Here is a 20562-nt window from a genome sequence, read left to right as displayed (position 1 = left end):
AAGGCAATTTCCCTTAAAAGGGGGGGGGGAGTTGACAGCTATGCTGGGGAAACTCAGCTAGATGGGCGAGGTTTAAATAATTAATTATTAGTATTATATTATGAGTTTTCTGGATCTGGCCAGTGGCCCATCTAGTCCAGCATCCTTGCCTCACAGTGTCCAACCAGAAAGGGGGAGCATGCAGGTTTCTCACACACAGAAGAAGTATAGTGCTTGTACATTTTCCTCCATCCTCAGGCCTAACCACTGCTAGAAACTTTCCCTTTTTAAAAGGAAATCTGGGTGTCCGAGGTTTTTTGTTCACCCAGGACACCCACACCCAATGTGTTTGTGTGTGTGTGGAGAAAAGTGGATTAATAGAAATCTCTCTCTTTTACAACGCTGGAACTGAGTCAATTAAATTGATTGGCAACAGATTTTGCACAAACAAAGGGAAGCCTGTCTTCAAACGGCACGTAGCGGATGCACGGAATTCACTGGTTAGCGGCTTTGAATTAGACACAAAAAGGCATTCTCCAGAAGTTGATTTTCCATGCCCCAATATTAATTCCCTTGACTGCAAGAACTGTGGGGTTCACACAGACTGTGGTTGCGCAGATTAATTCGTGGAGTGCGGGCCTGGTAGCCTTGCTATCTAGTTATTTCCCTCTTGGACTACTGCAATGCGCTCTATGTGGGGCTACCTTTGAAGGTGACCCGGAAACTGCAATTAATCCAGAATGTGGCAGCTAGACTGGTGACTGGGAGTGGCCACCAGGACCATATAACACCGGTCCTGAAGGAGCTACATTGGCTCCCAGTACGTTTCCGAGCACAATTCAAAGTGTTGGTGCTGACCTTGAAAGCCCTAAACGGCCTCGGTCCTGTATACCTGAAAGAGAGTCTCCACCCCCATCGTTCTGCCCGGACACTGAGATCCAGCTCTGAGGGCCTTCTGGCGGTTCCCTCACTGCGAGAAGCAGGGGTTACAGGGAACAAAGGCAGAGGGCCTTCTCGGTGGTGGCTCCCTCCCTGTGGAACTCCCTCCCACCAGAGGTCAAAGAGACAAACAACTATCTGACATTCAGAAAATACCTGAAGGCAGCCCTGTTTAGGGAAGTTTGTAACCTGTGATTTTAAATGTATTTTAATATCTGTTGGAGGCCACTCAGAGTGGCTGGGGGGACCCAGCCAGATGGGCGGGTACAAATAAATTATTATTATTATTATTATTATTATTATTATTATTATTATTGCCAGGGAATATGATGGGGATCAGGATGGGACTGATTTAAATCAAACTGATTTAAATCACGATTTAAACCACGATTTAAATTACTAGTCAGTAAGGCTCAGGGTGGATTTAAATCAGATTTTTTTTAAAATTGAAATCAGATTTTTTTGATTGAAATCGGATTTTTTAAAAAAATTTAAATCCACCCTGAGCTTTACTGACTAGTGATTTAAATTGTGATTCAAATCAGTTTGATTTAAATCATATCCACCCTGATGGGGATGGTTTGTTGCTTTCAGCCCTGCTTGCGGGCTTCTTCATGCGGTGCGTGGTTAAACTGTGGAACTGACTGCCACAGGAGGCCGTGATGGCAACCAACCTGGATGCCTTTTTAAAGAGGATAGGGCGGATTCCCAGAGGGCTGTTGATGACCGGTGGCTACTCTGATTTTCTCACCTGAATTTGCTTGTGTTTTTGCAGACCCACCCAGGAGACCCCTGACTGTTTCTTGGGGGCAGTCTTGGGCTCTGCAGAAACGACGGAGAGCCTGAAGGGGATTCATGAGAGACATTTGGCGGAGGTGGAAAGCATCAATGGGCAGGTAAGCTGGCACAGGATTGGGCCTTCGGATCTGGGCGACACACCTCTCCCACATCCAAGGAACAGGAGAGGCCAGGGAAATGGGACAGAAAGGGCTAGGCAGAATTATTCATTGGTCCAGAGTGGGGTGGATTCGATTTAAATCAAATCGATTTAAATCACTAGTCAGTAAGACTTGATTTAAATCATTTCCCCCCCCAGAAAGACTCATTCTTGCTGGTATAATCTTAATATTTACAACCAGATGAAGGTTTCATTTTTGGAATAATAAATTTTCAGAGTAGTTTTTGCAGTTACATCAAAAATTACTCATTTGGTTATACACTTAGAAATACATAGACAGATAATTATGAAATTATTGTGAGGTTTAATAAGTTAACTGTTTACATTTGGACAACTTTTCTGCTGTACTTTATTGGAAGGAGCAATATAATCATTAGTAACAGTTTAAACAATTTATTTAACTAAAACAATAACATTATAGCATATGCAAGAACAAACATAGTTGGTCTCTAATGTGCTACTGGAAGGAATTTTTTACTTTATTTTGTTATGAGTAGAATGTGTTTTTATTTAAAATGCATCTCTGGGTTATTTGTGGGTCATAGGAATTCGTTCAATTCCCCCCCCCCAAAAAAAAATATACCGCATTTTTCGCTCCATAGGGCACACCGGACCATAGGGCGCACCTCATTTTTAGAGGAGGAAACTAGAAAAAAAAATATTTTTTCTGGTTTTCCTCCTCTAAAAACCCTGTTTTCTTTTAGGATCAGCTAAACGTTTTGCAGCTTTTTTGCAAAGGGAAAAGCCCTGTTTTTTTGAGGATCAACTAAAAGTTTTGCAGCTTTTTTGCAAAGAGAAAAGCCCTGTTTTTTTGAGGATCAACTAAAAGTTTTGCAGCTTTTTTGCAAAGGGGGAAAAGCAAAGAGGAAAAGCCCCATTTTTATGGGGTTCAACTCACATTTCTGCAGCTTCTAAAGGAAAGGGAGACTTTTCTACAGTTTCCGGACAGATAATCTAATCAGCCAGTCACATGTCGCTGGGGAAACAAACAACATCCCTCTGTGGCACATTCAACAATGGAAGCATGGGCAAGAGGGCGGGGCTGAAAGGGAGCCGGGACTCTTATCTCTCTCCCGATCTTTTGCTGATCAGCTGCTGAGCGGGGTCCTTTCAACACCCCCTTTTCTCTTTGTAAAATAAAAAGCACTATCTGCTTTTGGCCCCATGGGCAATTCGGCTCCAGGGACCACCATTCGCTCCATAAGACGCACAGATGATGATGAAGAAGAAGAGTTTGGATTTGATATCCCGCTTTTCACTACCCGAAGGAGTCTCAAAGCGGCTCACATTCTCCTTTCCCTTCCTCCCCCCACAACAAACACTCTGTGAGGTGAGTGGGGCTGAGAGACTTCAGAGAAGTGTGACTAGCCCAAGGTCACCCAGCAGCTGCATGTGGAGGAGCGGAGACGCGAACCCGGTTCCTCAGATTACGAGTCTACCACTCTTAACCACTACACCACACTATTTCCCCTTACTTTTCAGGAGGAAAAAAGTGTGTCTTATGGAACGAAAAATACGGTACTCCGGCCCCCCACAAGGTCTGGGGGACAGTAGACCAGCCCCCTGCTCCAAGTCATAGAATCATAGAGTTGGAAGAGACCACAAGAGACCACAAGGGTCATGATCCAGTCTTTCATTGAAGGATAAGCTGGCAGGCCAACTGAGCAGGGGATCCCCTCTCTCTTCTTTTTCAGCTTGCCTACAGCATCTATGAATGGAACTTGCAGCTCAAAGCGAAAGATGCCGAACTGGAGGAGCAGAGGGGCAGGTAACGTTCCTCCGTCCGGCTGCTTCTATAGCGCAATGCCTCTTCTCGATTCTCTCTCTTTTTCAGTGGGGGGCATCGGTGGGAGAAGTTCTACCCTTCAGGTCCAGGGCGGACATAATCCCTTAGGAGCCAGGTATACAAGGCTGGGTGATGACTGCGATTTACCAGGGGTGCCAACTTGAAATAAATATTTGGAGGGGGGGCAGGTAAGCCCCACCCTGTATAATTGTTCACAAGATGTGGCGCACACAGACCATTTGAATGGCAATGCCGCCCATCAACTTTGGGGGGCCTGCCCCCCTCAAATATTTTATTGGGGCGGGTGAGATCCATACAATTTGAATTCTGAATAGCAGCGGAAAATAATTCAGATATTTAGTGTAATTTAAAGGGTCGTTGGGACGCGGGTGGCGCTGTGGGTTAAACCACAGAGCCTAGGGCTTGCCGATCAGAAGGTCGGCGGTTCGAATCCCTGTGACGGGGTGAGCTCCCGTTGCTCGGTCCCAGCTCCTGCCCACCTAGCAGTTCAAAAGCATGCCAAAAAGTACAAGTAGATAAATAGGTACCACTCCGGCGGGAAGGTAAATGGTGTTTCCGTGCGCTACTCTGGTTTGCAAGAAGCGGCTTATTCCTGCTGGCCACATGACCCGGAAGCTGTACGCCGGCTCCCTCGGCCAGTTAAAGCGAGATGATCGCCCCAACCCCAGAGTCGGACACGACTGGACCTAATGGTCAGGGGTCCCTTTATCTTTTAAAGGGTTGTTAAGGATAAAATGCAGCAGGACAAGGAGAGACAGAGAAGCCACAGAGGGATGGAGGAGAAGCGCCTATCTTTTGGGAAGGAGGTGATAATTAATTTTATGTATCATAGTTCTGGGGGAGGGATTTTAAATAAAATGTAATAGTTATATAGATAGTTAGACAGAAGTTGGCTCCGACGCGAGTTACCTGAGATCAGTCTTGTGTCGGGGAGCTTAACTTGTGCTGCAGCAGCGTGTTACCAATCCAACTTGGTGCCCTCCGGGTGTCGTTCAAAGATTCAGGACACATAAGAGGAAGCCCTTCTTCATGCAGCGCATAGTTAAACTGTGGAACTCCCTGCCACAGGAGGCAGCGAGGGCCACCAACCTGTATTGGTGGATTAGAGGAGGAGGGGGTATCAATATCTTCTAGCCATAATGGGTATGCTTTACCCTTCACACAGTGTTTTGTTCGGGGGGGGGGAGGTGTTTGTTTGTTTGTTTATCGTGTTCCCCGATGCAGTGCCAACCCCCCCCCCCTGGGGCAGTGGCTAAATGTAAAACAAAATAGAAAATTCTTTCCGGTAGCACCTTAGAGACCAACTGAGTTTGTTCTTGGTATGAGCTTTCGTGTGCATGCACACTTCTTCAGATACACTGAAACAGAAGTCACCAGACCCTTAAATATAGTGAGGGAGTGGGGAGGGGTATGACTCAGAAGGGTGGTGGGAATGGGTGATAGGCTGATAGGTGTGGGAAACCTGTTGACGACTCTGAACGGCTGCAATTAGTCTTGCAGGGAAAGGCAAGGGGTGAGATGGCTAAAGATAGCTTTGTTATGTATCATGAGATAAGAATCCAATGTCTTTCTTCAGACCAGGTTTCTCCATGGTTTTAAGTTTGGTGATTAGTTGCAATTCAGCCTCACTATATTTAAGGATCTGGTGACTTCTGTTTCAGTGTATCTGAAGAAGTGTGCATGCACACGAAAGCTCATACCAAGAACAAACTCAGTTGGTCTCTAAGGTGCTACTGGAAATAATTTTCTATTTTATTTCGACTATGGCAGACCAACACGGCTACCCACCTGTAACTAAATGTAAGGTGTGATTAATAAACTCCAGCAGGCAATGATCAGGATTAGAAATGGCCACAACTTTATTGATTACAGATGTAGGTGGTTTTTCGGTTCAGTCATGGTTCACATAGACAAAACACAGTAATGATTTAATTTTGAAAAGGTAAGGAGACTCAGTCCCCCTCCCCAAATTCCTGCTCCAAAAACAAAACAAAACCCTCTTACCTTCCTCCAGTTGATGGCAGCGATGCTTCTGAATCTCAGTTGCTGGAAACCACAGGAGGGGAGAGGGGCCTTGTGTTCGAATCCTGCTTGCGGGTTTCCCATAATGGTTGGCCCCTGTGAGAACCGGATGCTGGACTGGAGGGGCCACTGGCCTCATCCAGCAGGTTCTCCCGGTGTTTTGCAATCACCCTTTGCTTTGGTCTTCTCCAGGCTAGCCGGCCTGAGCGGACAGGTCTCTGAGCTGGAGGCCGAGCACCGCCTGCTGCGGGAGCAGGTGGAGGAGCTGAGCCGCAGGACCGCGGCCATGAAGGACGACTACGGCTCTCTGCACCAGCGCTACCGGCAGCAGGACGCGGACTTCCGCCAGGCGGTCGAGAGAGGCCTGGAGCTGCTTACGTGCCTCATGCAGAAGAAAGCGGAGGCTGCCGAACACAGGAACAAGGCCCTCGAGAGGTGGGCGACGGGGAGGGCGGTCAGGGCGCGGGGGCCAGTGCTGGATTTGCTGTTGTTGTTGTTCAGTCGTTCAGTCGTGTCCGACTCTTCGTGACCCCATGGACCAGAGCACGCCAGGCACCCCTATCCTTCACTGCCTCCTGCAGTTTGGCCAAACTCATGCCAGTCTCTTCGAGAACACTGTCCAACCATCTCATCCTCTGTCGTCCCCTTCTCCTTGTGCCCTCCATCTTTCTCAACATCAGGGTCTTTTCCAGGGAGTCTTCTCTTCTCATGAGGTGGCCAGAGTACTGGAGCCTCAACTTCAGGATCTGTCCTTCCAGTGAGCACTCAGGGCTGATTTCTTTAAGGATGGATAAGTTTGATCTTCTTGCAGTCCATGGGACTCTCAAGAGTCTCCTCCAGCACCATCATTCAAAAGCATCAATTCTTCGGCGATCAGCCTTCTTTATGGTCCAGCTCTCACTTCCGTACATTACTACTGGGAAAACCATAGCTTTAACTATATGGACCTTTGTTGGAAAGGTGATGTCTCTGCTTTTTAAGATGCTGTCTAGGTTTGTCATTGCTTTTCTCCCAAGAAGCAGGCATCTTTTAATTTCGTGACTGCTGTCACCATCTGCAGTGATCATGGAGCCCAGGAAAGTAAAATCTCTCTCTGCCTCCATTTCTTCCCGGATTTACGGATATACGTATAAGCTAAACAAGCTTATACAAGTGCCGGATTTACATATAAGCTAAACAAGCTTAGGGCCCCACTCTCTTGGAAGCCTCCAAAAATCTAAAGGGGAAAAAACCTGGATGTACATTTCCAAAATATAAGATGAAAAATATTAAATAGTGGGTGGACATAGCAGACGACACAGTGATTCTCCAAGCAGCTCTCTTTATTTTCAGGCTGGAACAGAACTGAGCTGAAGGGTTCAGCCAGCCTGTTTATATAGTACTCAGTAACATGCAACAGTAACAACTCTCTCTCTAGCTACCCAATCTGTGAACGTTACTCTCAATCCTTCATTTGCATGTTGTGGACCTCAGTGAGAACTGCAGTCATGGCGGGCAGAGCGAAACTATATACACACCACCCCAAGTGGCCCAGGGTGAGAACTTCAATACGTAACAAAAAAACAAATGAAACCTGCCGTATTTTTCTCTCCAAAAGATGCACTTTTTCCCTCCTAAAAAGTAAGGGGAAATATCTGTGCATCTTATGGAGCAAATAGTGGTCCCTGGAGCCGAATTGCCCAGGGGCCAAAAGCAGATAGTGCTTTTTATTTTACAAAGAGAAAAGGGGGTGTTGAAAGGACCCCGCCCAGCAGCTGATCAGCAAGAGATCGGGAGAGAGATAAGAGTCTCGGCTCCCTTTCAGCCCCGCCCTCCTTTGTTGAATGTGCTGCAGAGGGAGGTTATTTGTTTCCCCAGCTACATGTGACTGGCTGATTAGATTATCTGTCTGGAAACTGTAGAAAAGGCTCCCTTTCCTTTAGAAGCTGCAGAAATGTGAGTTGAACCCCATAAAAACAGGGCTTTTCCTCTTTGCTTTCCCACTTTGCAAAAAAGCTGCAAAACATTTAGCTGATCCCCCCAAAAACAAGGTTTTTCCATTTGCAAAAAAGCTGCAAAACTTTTAGCTGATCTTCAAAAAACCAGGGCTTTTCCATTTGCAAAAAAGGCTGCAAAACTTTTAGCTGACCCTCAAAAAAAACTAGGGCTTTTCCCTTTGCAAAAAAGCTGCAAAACCTTTAGTTGAACCTCAAAAAAACAGGGCTTTTAGAGGAGGAAAACCAGAAAATTTTTTTTCTTGTTTCCTCCTCTAAAAACGAGGTGTGCCCTATGGTCCGGTGTGCCCTATGGAGCAAAAAATATGGTACATACAGCCAGTGTTTTGTGTTGTGTAGGCTCCTATGATGTAAGCCATGGGCCCCACCTGCTAGCCTGCTCCCTCAAATATCACTGGTTTGCTCCTTTCTATATATAGGGTGCCTACATTCTGCATGGACTGGTTATATGGCAACATGTGCAAATGGCTTGAGATACCTATGAGGTCCATAAATTACCATCTAGCATATATTCAACACTGAAAATAGCGACAATTCATTGTTGAGAAAGGACAGCTGGACATATAAAGGGCCCCCTTACTTTCAGTAGCTCATGGCCTCATCACACCTAAATCTAGCCCTGGTGTGGGCAGCAGCAGTTCAGATCCGGAGAGTCTGGAACGGGGGAAACTGTGGGCTGAAGTGCCCCCTGCTGGCTGTTTGCGGCAATAACCTTTGTGCCAAAAACGGGGTAAGACTGGGGAGATGTCACATGCTGACTCTCTCGGCACCAAAACAGACACGTCCCAATTTTCATCAGGGGGTTGAAATGCAGTTACCCCGGTCTTTGAGCAGTGAGAAACTCCAGGGTTTAACTCAGGTACTTTCCCCAAGTTTGGTTTCCTTGGAATGAAGACGGCGGAGTCTTTAGGATACACTTGTACCTGGGAAGTCGAACGGAATCCGTTCCGGGAGTCCATTGGACTTCCAAAATGTTCCGAAACCAAAGCGTGGCTTCCAGTCGGCTGTAGGAAGCCCCGTCAGATGTTCGGCTTTCATAAATAGTTCACAAACCGGAACAGTCACTTCTGGGTTTGCAGCATTCGGGAGCCAAAAGGTTCGAGAACTAAGCCGTTCGAAAACCAAGGTTCAACTGAATATGGCTTTATTTGTACATATGTACAACGCTGTGAGTTAAACCACTGAGCCTAGGGCTTGCCAATCAGAATGTCGGCGGTTCGAATCCCTGCAACGGGGTGAGCTCCCGTTGCTCGGTCCCAGCTCCTGCCCACCTAGCAGTTCGAAAGCGCGTCAAAGTGCAAGTAGATAAATAGGTACCGCTCCGGCGGGAAGGTAAACGGCGTTTCCGTGCGCTGCCCTGGTTCGCCAGAAGCCGCTTAGTCATGCTGGCTACATGACCCGGAAGCTGTACGCCGGCTCCCTCGGCCAGTAATGCGAGATGAGCGCCGCAACCCCAGAGTCGGACACGGCTGGACCTAATGGTCAGGGGTCCCTTTACCTTTTACTTTACAACCTGAGCACAGGAGGAAGGGGCTCACAGCATGAACAGGGCCCAATTTAGGTTTGATGAGGGATGAAGGCAGGGGCGTAGCTAGGTAAATTGGTAGCTGGGGGCAAAAAAATTTTTGTCACCCTCCCCCCCAGAGGCGTCGGAAGGTCAGGTGGTACCCGGTGCGGAAAATTTCTTGTCACCCCGCCCCATTGATTCCCCCCCCCCCGCAAAAATGGTTTTACGTTATTTCATATTTTCTTACAAAGCAATAATAACAAGTAATAATAATAATAAACTTTTATTTATATCCCGCCCTCCCCGGCCGAAGTCGGGCTCAGGGTGGCTAACATCAGATACATAACATTGGTATAAAATCAAACAATAATTAAATTACCTCCTAAAAACATCTCAAAATCAAATCAAAGTCTAATTAGATGGCTTTCCACAGGGTTAGGGTTGAGAACAGTCAGTGCTCCACTGAACTGAAAATTCAGCCTTCATGACATAGGAAAACAGCCAAGTAAACAGCTATTTTGGTGGAGGAGGGTCAAGATATTAACCAATATGCATGAAATTTCATATATACCGTAGCTATATAATCCCTAGTATAGTAAGATAAGACCTTTGGAGCAGGCATTTTCAAAAAAAAATATATTCAAAAAAAAGAATTTTTTTCCCAAAAAAAATTCTTCCTTGATAATTTGTCACCCCCTCCATTATGGAACCCGGGGCGTCCTGCCCCCCGCCCCCCTTGCTATGCCCCTGGATGAAGGAGAAGAGGGATACCTGGTTCCAGGGACGAATTTAGGTTTGTTGAGGCCCTAAGCTACTGAAGGTAATGGGGCTGAGTCACTTCCTCCTGGAGCCGGATTGGGCGGCTCCTGCAGACCAATCAGGTTGCTGACTTCTAGGATCCTACCTGCCTATTGTTCTAGGATCCAAGCTCAGTACACAACCCGTGACCTCACCCCATCCTTGACAGGAGCACAGCCCTGTCTCCCCAGAGGACCTGGAAAATCTTGCAAGCGGGACAGATGGAAGGAGAATGTTTTGCACACCCCCTGATGCCCTTCCTCTCCTTGCAGGGCAAAGCAAGACCGGCTGGCCAAGGAGCTGAAGAAGGCAGTAAGGACCCCGGTTGGCATTAAGGTGTAAGTCATGCTTGCGGGTCCTCAAAGATCTTCGGATAATAAGCATAAGGATAATAATGATGAATTTATTTTATTATTTAGACCCTGCCCATCTGGCTGGGTTTCCCCAGCCACTTTGGGCGACTCCCAACAGAATATTAATAATAATCAACAAAACATCAAACATGAAAAACATCCCTAAACAGGGGGGCCTTCAGATGTCTTCTAAAACGTAAAAAGTCAGTTGTTTATGTCCTTGACATCTGATGGGAGGCTGTTCCACAAGGTGGATGCCACCACCAAGAAGGCCCTCTGCCTGGTTGAAAGGCGGAATATATATCTATATATATTTCTATATCAGGGGTAGGCAACCTAAGGCCTGTGGGTCGGCTCAATCAGCATGTTTTTACATGAGTAGAATGTGTGCTTTTATTTAAAGTGCATCTCTGGGTTATTTGTGGGGCCTGCCTGGTGTTTTGACATGAGTAGAATGTGTGTTTTTATTTAAGATGCATCTCTGGGTTATTTGTGGGGCCTGCCTGGTGTTTTGACATGAGTAGAATGTGTTTTTTTTTTAAGATGCATCTCTGGGTTATTTGTGGGGCATAGGAATTTGTTCATTTCCTCCCCCAAAATATAGTCCAGCCCACCACATGGTGTGAGGGACTGTAGACCAGCCCATGGCTGGAAAAGGTTGCTGACCCCTGCTCTATATCATCTATCTATCTATCTATCTATCTATCTATCTATCTATCTATCTATCTATCTACCATCTATCTATCTATATCTATCTATCATCATCTATATCTATCTATCTATCTATCTATCTATCTATCTATCTATCTATCTCTATCTCTCTCTCTCTATCTCTCTATCTATCACTCTATCTCTCTATCTATCTCTCTATCTCTCTATCTCTCTATCTCTCTATCTATCTCTCTATCTCTCTATCTCTCTATCTCTCTATCTCTCTATCTCTCTCTCTATCTCTCTCTCTCTCTATCTATCTCTCTCTCTATCTATCTTTCTATCTCTCTCTCTCTCTCTCTCTCTCTCTCTCTCTCTCTCTCTCTCTATCTATTTATCTATCTATCTATCTATCTACCATCTATCTATATCTATCTATCATCATCTATATCTATCTATCTATCTATCTATCTATCTACCTACCTACCTACCTACCTACCTCTCTATCTATCTATCTATCATCTATCTAGCCTCATCTTCCCTGCCCCCCTCTCCTCTTGGTTGAGCTAAAACAAATTGTCAGGCTGGCCACCAAAATGTTTGTATATAAACCAGATTCTCCTGGTGACAATGCAGAGGGAGCTGCAAAAAGCCTGAGTTAATTGGTACGTTGATCGTTGTGTCCCCAGGGCTGCTGGCTAATTGAATACCCAGGGGGGGAAGGGAGACAGCAAGACTGCTGCTGAAATGCGCAATATTGGCCTCATGCTCCTCATGCTGTGCGCAACACCATTCTGCCCAGACCTAAAATGATCCGAGGCTGCTAAATGGCACTTCGCTGTCTCCGCAAGACAGCCGGTTTGTCAGTGTCCCTCCGGGTGGCCTCTGGGACGAAGAGATCTTTTCCTGTCATTAGGAAGTCGTGGGGAATCTGCTCTGGCTTGATCTGCACCTCCCAGATTACGTGTGCAGATCTGGAACATAGACATTGATTTGCAAGCTATCTTATGCTTACATACATACATATGTGTGTGTGCGCGCGCAGGGCCGGCGCGTCCATTTAGGCGAACTAGGCAATTGCCTAGGGCGCCAAAATGGAGGGGGCGCTGGCCAGGCTTGGGCGGGGCGGGCTAGCTAGCCCCATCTCGCCCATTGGGGCTGGTGACGCGGCGCGCCAGGGCGCCGGCCCCCCAGGGGCACCCCCGTGAGCCCGCCGGCATACCGAGCGCCCCCTCCCCAAACCGCCCCCACGGACGGGCGCTCGCGTGCCGGCGGCACAGCCGCTGCGGCCCATGCTGCTCCCGGGCGAGCTGCGAGCCACCCGTCCAGCCCCGTCTTCGAGCGCAGCAAGCGGAGGGAGCCCCGCCGGCAGCCTCCCCCCGCCCCCACAGTCGGCCGGGTGCTTGCGGGGCAGGTGGTGGGACGGGCAAGCAGCAGATTCTCCGCTACAGTGGAGAAACTGCTGCTTGCCTGTCCCACCTCCCGCTAAAGCAGGCTTTGGGGGGGGCAGAAGGTGGTTTGTCTAGGGCGCAAGAAGCCCTAGTGCCGGTCCTTTGTGCGTACACACACACACACACCCATATATGAACCATATTTTTCTTTGTATAACATGCCCCCATTTGGGGACTCCAAATGAAAAAAATGGGGACTTCCGGCGAGGTCGCCATCGCGGGCGGTTGCTGGGTTGCCTCGGCTGCGAGGCCACCCAGTCTAGCCCGGGGGTTGGAGCCCCGCCACCGCTACGCGGGGCTCCGGTGAGGCCGGGAAGAGCGTCCCGTGCCTCGGGCTCCCCGGCGGGCCCGCTAGGCTACGCACCCTTCCCTCGCTCCTCCTGTAAAGGGGGAGTGGGGGTGAAGGGAATGCGGAGCCGGGCCATTAGGGGAAATGCCCCAACCGGGCGGAAAAGCGGCGAGAACTGGCCGTGGTGAGCGAGACGTTCTCCCTGAGAGATGAAAGAAAAAGAAGCTGGAGGTCGTAAGTACTTGATTGGATTTACTGCTGAGTTTAAAGACTTAACGACTTAACGACCCTGGAGGCTTTAGATAAAGGAGTCTGCCTGTCTCCCTTCGGAGGCGAGAAAAATAACAGATTGTGATACTGTTGCTATCGGATGGATATATTGTTAAGACTTTTTGAGGAATGAGACTTTATAGATCTCCCTTGGGGGAGGAAGAGGATGGAAAATATCCCGGTTGAAAGTTTTGGTCTTTGCGCTCCGGTTTCAGAGAAAAATGGCTGCGAAGACTCTGAATCGAAGTGGAAAATTACTGCTATATGATGAACAACACTGAAATAGAAACTGAAATCTGATACCTATGCCCGTCCTCACCATGTTGGGCTTTGTTCTTGAAACTGTTTTGGACTTTGAACTAACTGATGAAGAAAGGATTATTATACTGAAACTGGAACTGATTAATCGGAAATTGAAGGTTTTGAGTGGGGATTTGAAGGAAAATTTATTTCCCACAGAGGAGACCTTCCAGACACTCGATACTATGGAAGAAAATTTGGGCAAAGAGCTGATGGAGCTGATTGAAAAATTGAGCGAGCTGGCATGGCGATCCCCGGAAAAAGAAGCGTTCCTCGGTGGTGGCAGTCCGAGGACGGCAAGGAATATTATATCCAGCCCCCGAGGTGTGAGCTCGGGAGCGATGGTCAAGAAATTAAGATATCTACAAATAGAAGAATGCAGCATTGAATGGGAGAAGCCGAGAGACGAACAGTGTATCCTGATGCTCGATGCAAGGATGGTTGGGGAAGGTGTCTGGTTTTGTGTCTGGTCCTGTGGATGTATAAGAAAAGAGGACAATCTGAGGAGCGGTTCCGGTGAAAGATGGAGAAGGACATGGGACAGAGGGGGGATAGGGTGAACTATATTAAGTATAAAATATAAATGCTTTGTTATGGTAATCTGAAATCGGAGGGTTAAGACATTAAGTTTTATTTTAATCTTTAATAAGAAAAGGGATATTTTGAAACTTTTTGATATTAGCAGCAGTTCAAGGGAAGAAGAATAGTTTAGATTTAATATAAGATTAATTTGTTAAGATCCAAAGAATTGTTATTAAGATTGTTGTTTAAGGTTTGAATTTTATTAAGTGAATAAAATTTTTAGAGAAAGGAAGTTATTAAAGCAGAATATGGATATAAAACCGAAGGAGAGAGGGTGGGGGAAGTCAATTGTCAAGATTTGGAACTAGGATATTTTCTTAAGTGTATAAACAAGAAGAATTGTATTTGTGTTTGTATTTGATTTATATATGTAGGTGTGGGTGTGGGTGTATGTTTGTTATGAAAATACCAATAAATTCTTATTAAAAAAAAAAAAAGAAAAAAATGGGGGGGGGAATACCCCATGTATAAGACTACCCCATTTTTCTTAACAGAATTTTTAAATAATAAAGAAACCCTAGTCTTATACACGGAAAAGTACGGTACAGGGGTACCTAGGGCTACAAACGCTTTGGGTTACGTGTTTTCAGGTTGCGGACCATGGGAAACCCGGAAGTACCGGAAAGGGTTACTTGCGGGTTTTGCTGCTCATGCATGTGCAGACGCGGCGCTGCAGGTTACGAGCGCTGTGGGTTGCGGACGTGCCTCCATCACGGGTTATGTCCGCAACCCTAGGTTCCACTGTATGTATATTTATATTTATAAATGCAATGCAAATGTCATTATATTTCCAGATTTGGAACTTGGCTATCGACCAGTGGATACACTTCCTGAATTCACCGACACAGTTTTTAACCTTTCTAATAATAATAATAATAATAATAACAGTGTCAGACTAGGATCTGAGAGACCCAGGTTCAAATCACCACTCTGCCACCGGGTGGCTTGGGTCAGTTGCTGCCTCTCAGCCTAACCTACCTTACAGGTACAGGTAGGTAGCTGTGCTGGTCTGCCATAGTCAAAACAAAATAAAAAATAAAAAAATTCCTTCCAGTAGCACCTTAGAGACCAACTAAGTTTGTTTTTGGTATGAGCTTTTGTGTGCATGCACACTTCTTCAGATACACTGAAACCTTACAGGGTTAAAACAAAATCGAAAATTCTTTCCAGTAGCACCTTAGAGACCAACTGAGTTTGTTCCTGGTATGAGCTTTCGTGTGCTTGCACACTTCTTCAGACAGGGTTGTCACTGCTGTTGAATTAAATAGGGAGAACCGTGTGCTCCTCCTTGAGGCCCTTGGAGAAAGAAGGTGATCTATAAATGCAAGAAATACATTAAAATATTGTAGAAGATCTTGATCTTGTGCTCCCTAATTTTCTGCACTTTTCCTGTTCGTCAGAGAGCCAGAAGATGGGAAGGCTGATGAGCAAAAGATGCCACGCAGAGATGCCCAGGAGGAGTCTGGCGAGAAGATGTTGAAAAGGCCCTTTCGGTGAGGCATTAACTGTAGTGCTCATGGTTGTTGTTCAGTCGTGTCCACCTCATGAGAAGAGAAGAGTCCCTAGAAAAGACCCTGGTGTTGGGAAAGATGGAGGGCACAAGGAGAAGGGGGCGACAGAGGATGAGATGGTTGGACAGTGTTCTCGAAGCGACTGGCATGAGTTTGGCCAAACTGCGAGAGGCAGTGGAGGATAGGGGTGCCTGGCGTGCTCTGGTCCATGGGGTCACGAAGAGTCGGACACGACTGAACGACTGAACAACAACAACAGCCGTGTTGGTCTGCCATAGTCAAAACAAAACAAAATAAAAAATTCCTTCCAGTAGCACCTTAGAGACCAAGTAAGTTTGTTACTGGTATGAGCTTTCGTGTGCATGCACACTTCTTCAGATAATTTGCATAGTAATTCGGGGCACCCCCAAAGCTGCCGCAGCGACCCTGCATGCCACTGAGCGATCGGCGGGCTCGCAAGGTCGCTGTGGAAGCAGCAGCGGGGGCCCGGCGGCGGAGAGCGCATGGGCCAGATTTTGCGCATGCGCACTCGGTCCTGACGTTGCGTCATGATATCATGACGCAACGTCGCGACGCCCCGCCCCCAGGGGGTGCCTCCGTTCACCGCCCCGGGTAGCCAGGAGGCTTCCTCCGCGCCTGATAAGGAATGTGCTTTCCCCCCTCCCAGCGCCCTGGGATTTGCGCTGAGACATGTTGGAGGGTTTTTGTGGCACTATTCACGGAACAAAAACTACCGCAGAGATACCCACATCTTCAAAAGAGTCCACATCTTGCCTTTTGGAAAACAGGAATGATGCATAATAATGATTTAAAAAAAAAAAAAACACCAGGCAGTTTATTTAACACGGAGGATTACATAGTACAAACATATTAAGAGCCAGACAGCTGCAAGCAATTAGTGAACTTAATTTGCATGTCATTAACATAATCTGCATACGGGTAGGTAGCCGTGTTGGTCTGCTGTAGTCGAAACAAAATAATTTTCCTTTCTTCCAGTAGCACCTTAGAGACCAACTAAGTTTGTACTTGGTAGGAGCTTTGGTGTGCATGCACACTTCTTCAGATAATTTGCATAGTAATTCTGGGCATCCCAAAGCTGGTAGACATGAGGAATCTGCTTTCCTCCCTCCCAGCGCCCTGGGATTTGCGCTGAGACATGTTGGAGGGTTTTTGTGGCACTATTCACGGAACAAAAACTACCGCAGAGATACCCACATCTTCAAAAGAGTCCACATCTTGCCTTTTGGAAAACAGGCGATCACGACTGAAATCATGATTGAAATCACTAGTCAGTAAGACTTGATTTAAATCACTAGTCAGTAAGTCTTGATTTAAATCATTTTTTCTTTCTTTCAGAAAGGCTCATTCTTGCTGGTATAATCTTAATATTTACAACCAGATGAAAGTTTCATTTTTGGAGTAATAAATTTTCAGAGTAGTTTTTACAGTTAATTGCTAATTTGGTTTTATGCTTAGAAATACATAGACGGATAATTATGAAATTATTGTGAGGGTTAATAAGTTTATATTTGGACAACTGCTGTGCTTTATTGGAAGGAGAAAAATAATTATTTCCTTAAAAACAATTTATTTAAGTACAGCGATAACATTAGAGCATATGTATCCATGTTTGTTAACTGATGTGGTTAAACTTCTTTTTTAAAAAAAACAGACTGAGTTTTAGCACACATGAAAAACTTAAAACTTGGAATTTGCTGCCAAGGAGTGTGTTGGAGTCTCCTTCTTTGGAGGTCTTGAAGCAGAGGCTTGATAGCCATCTGTCAGGAATGCTTTGATGGTGTTTCCTGCTTGGCAGGGGGTTGGACTGGATGGCCCTTGGGGTCTCTTCCAACTCTCAGATTCTAAAACAAATCCTTATTTCCTGATAAATAGCCTTTGGACTATAATGTAACCTAAATAGAAAACTATCTTTAGAAAGATGTTTCCTCCGAAAGCATTTTATTTTAAAAATCCGACTTAATTTTTTTAAAAAAAACTGTTCGCCCCTGCTGTTATACTGTGCCAACAATACAGAACTAGATGCTTATGCCAGACGATCGTCAGGTTGCAAAGACCCAAGGCCATGTGCAAAACAAGCTATACTTTGGAGAAACACGGCGTGGTTTGTTTGATCATCCGTGGAACAATTGGTGGTTAACTTGCGGCTTGTTGAGCAAATCACGGCTTAGCATTATGCGCAGAACAGACCTTCGTAGCCGCGCATCCTCAGCTTCCATCATTGGCTGGCTCACCCCTGCCTCACATTTTCCCATTGCCCAGAGCGACTTCCAAAGGTCAGCAGCCAGACAGTCCCCAAAATACACGACACAAAAGGAAAACGGGATGGGGAGGGAAAAGAAAAACAAATACGAAAGCACAGGTTCTTAAAAATTGTGGTGCTTATTACAGCCAGCTGGGGTGGAAATGGTTCGTGTAGCCTAATAATGTTTCAAATGTTTTTAATTCTGAATTTTTAAATGGTTGTAAAGCACCCTGGGGACCTGCTGGAAAAGTGCAGCTAATAAATTTAGTAGTGGAAATGATAGTAGCAGTCAGTGCTTTTTTTCTGGGGGGATGCAGGGGCACGAATACCCCTAAACATTTTGTGAATCTTTGTACTTCTGTCCTTTTACTGTATTTATCTTTCCCAATTGGAATTAGAAAATGGTGGTTTTCTGGAGTCAAAATGAGAGTACCCCTAAACATTTTTTTTAGAAAAAAGCACTGGTAGTAGTAATAATAATAATAATAATAGTAATAATATAATAATAATAATTTCTGCGTTCATCACCTTTCCCCACTTGGTTCCTTGTTTTAGATCTGCTTCTGCTACTTCCATGACCCTCACCAGATACGTGGGTGTTTTCAAAGGTTTGTTTGAGTAAGTTAGTTGCTCCATATCTATTATTGTTGTTATTATTTATTATGGTGGGGAAGTTGGAGGGAGGGGGAGAGCAAGAAATGCTAGGAGATAATGTCTGCATCCAAGACGGAGCACACCTTTCACCTGCTCTTGTTAGTTTCAGGATGAAACGTGGCAGCTCCTTCAGCAGCCCGTCGGAGGAACGGTCCTATTACATCCCCTCCTGTGCGGCCGCCTGCCTTCCGTCAAGAGTGAGGGACGAACAGGTAAATTTGAAATCCCCAAGCACCAGGTGCCACCTCCTGTCGCCTGGCTGCTGCATGAGAAGAGCCGGCTGGATGTTTAAAAAGTGTGGGGGACTCCCTGGTCCTGAATGGGGCAACTGTGCCCCCAAAGGACCAGGTGTGCAGCCTGGGAGTCATTTTGGACTCACAGCTGTCCATGGAGATGCAGGTTAATTCTGTGTCCAGGGCGGCTGTCTCCCAGCTCCATCTGGTATGCAGGCTGAGACCCTACCTGCCCGCAGTCTGTCTTGCCAGAGTAGTGCATGTTCTGGTTATCTCCCGCTTGGACTACTGCAATGCGCTCTATGTGGGGCTACCTTTGAAGGTGACCCGGAAACTGCAATTAATCCAGAATGCAGCAGCTAGACTAGTGAGCCGGGACCACATAACACCGGTCTTGAAAGGCCTACATTGGCTCCCAGTACATTTCCGAGCACAATTCAAAGTGTTGGTGCTGACTTTTAAAGCCCTAAACGGCCTCGGTCCTGTAGACCTGAAGGAGCGTCTCCATCCCCATCGTTCAGCCCGGACACTGAGATCCAGCTCCGAGGGCCTTCTGGCGGTTCCCTCACTGCGAGAAGCAAAGCTACAGGGAACCAGGCAGAGGGCCTTCTCGGTAGTGGCACCTGCCCTGTGGAACACCCTCCCATCAGAGGTCAAAGAGGAAACCAACTACCAGACTTTTAGGAGACATCTGAAAGCAGCCATGCTTAGGGAAGCTTTTAATGTTTAATAGATTATTGCATTTTAACATTCTGTTGGAAGCTGCCCAGAGTGGCTGGGGAAACCCAGCCAGATGGGTGGGGTATAAATAATAAATTATTAGTATTATTATTATTAGTAGTAGTAGTAGTAGTAGTAGTAGCAGTAGCAATGTGCATATAGGGACGCAGGTGGCGCTGTGGGTTAAACCACAGAGCCTAGGGCTTGCTGATTGGAAGGTCGGTGGTTCGAATCCCTGTGATGGGGTGAGCTCCCGTTGCTCGGTCTCAGCTGCTGCCCACCTAGCAGTTCAAAAGCATGTCAAAGTGCAAGTAGATAAATAGGTACCGCTCCACCAGGAAGGTAAACGGCGTTTCCGTGCACTGCTCTGGTTCTCCAGAAGCGGCTTAGTCATGCTGGCCACATGGCCCGGAAGCTGTACGCCGGCTCCCTCAGCCAGTAATGCGAGATGAGCGCCGCAACCCCAGAGTCGGACACGACTGGACCTAATGGTCAGGGGTCCCTTTACCTTTACCTTTACCTTTAATGTGCATATAATTGTAAGTGCACAAGGTAAAATAAGACTTGGGAAAAGGGGGGGGTGAGAAAAAGGAAGAGGAGAAAGAAAGAAAGAAAAAACACCCATATATAACACAAGACAAAAGCAGAACTTATAAACATTACATGATTCCAGTTACAGGTAGGTAGCCATGTTGGTCTGCCATAGTCAAAACAAAATAAAAGAAAAAATTCCTTCCAACAGCACCTTAGAGACCAACTAAGTTTGTTCTTGCTATGAGCTTTCGTGTCCATGCACACTTCTTCAGATACACTGAAACACATGCACACCAAAGCTCATACCAAGAACAAACTTACTTGGTCTCTAAGGTGCTGTTGGAAGGAATTTTTTAAATGTTTATTTTGTTTTAGCCTAATATAGTAATTAATCCCAAACATCATTAAATTTGTCCATGGCAAGTCTACGTTTATACACTCGTGTGTTGCAAATTTGTGTGTGTCTTCTAGCCATTCGCTGCATTTTTATGGATGAACTGGGGAAAATAACTATTGCTGTTATTTATTTTTGCCTCTGCACCCCACCTTTTCCTCCAAGGTGGTGTGCAAAGTTCTCCTTGCCCATTCTGTCCTCACAACAACCCTGTGAGGTCGGTTAGATTGAGAGTGCGCTTCAGTGAGCTTCATGGCTTAGCAGGGATTTGAACCCTGGTCTCCCAGGTTCTAGTCCAACACTCTAACCGCTAAGTACACCACCCTGGTTCTACCAGTGTCGGAGACAGCGCT

At 46.3% G+C, this 20562-nt stretch overlaps 1 protein-coding gene across 2 annotated transcripts in view; it reads left to right on the top strand.

Annotated features, from left to right (window-relative positions):
- ATG16L2 (autophagy related 16 like 2) overlaps positions 1–20562 on the top strand; it is a 72740-nt gene that overhangs the window by 29812 nt on the left and 22366 nt on the right. For both annotated transcript variants that reach the window (XM_033145922.1, XM_033145921.1), the window contains exons 3-9: positions 1694–1814; positions 3571–3644; positions 5898–6140; positions 10277–10342; positions 15301–15393; positions 18230–18292; positions 18432–18540. In XM_033145922.1, coding sequence (XP_033001813.1) covers positions 1694–1814; positions 3571–3644; positions 5898–6140; positions 10277–10342; positions 15301–15393; positions 18230–18292; positions 18432–18540 — 769 coding nt within the window. The remainder of the gene's footprint in view (positions 1–1693; positions 1815–3570; positions 3645–5897; positions 6141–10276; positions 10343–15300; positions 15394–18229; positions 18293–18431; positions 18541–20562) is intronic.

The sequence above is a fragment of the Lacerta agilis genome, chromosome 4 (genome assembly GCF_009819535.1).
Source record: "Lacerta agilis isolate rLacAgi1 chromosome 4, rLacAgi1.pri, whole genome shotgun sequence".
In the NCBI taxonomy this organism is placed as follows: domain Eukaryota; kingdom Metazoa; phylum Chordata; class Lepidosauria; order Squamata; family Lacertidae; genus Lacerta; species Lacerta agilis.
Note: the sequence above shows the minus strand (reverse complement) of the source record. Positions and strands in the feature narration are given on the sequence as shown.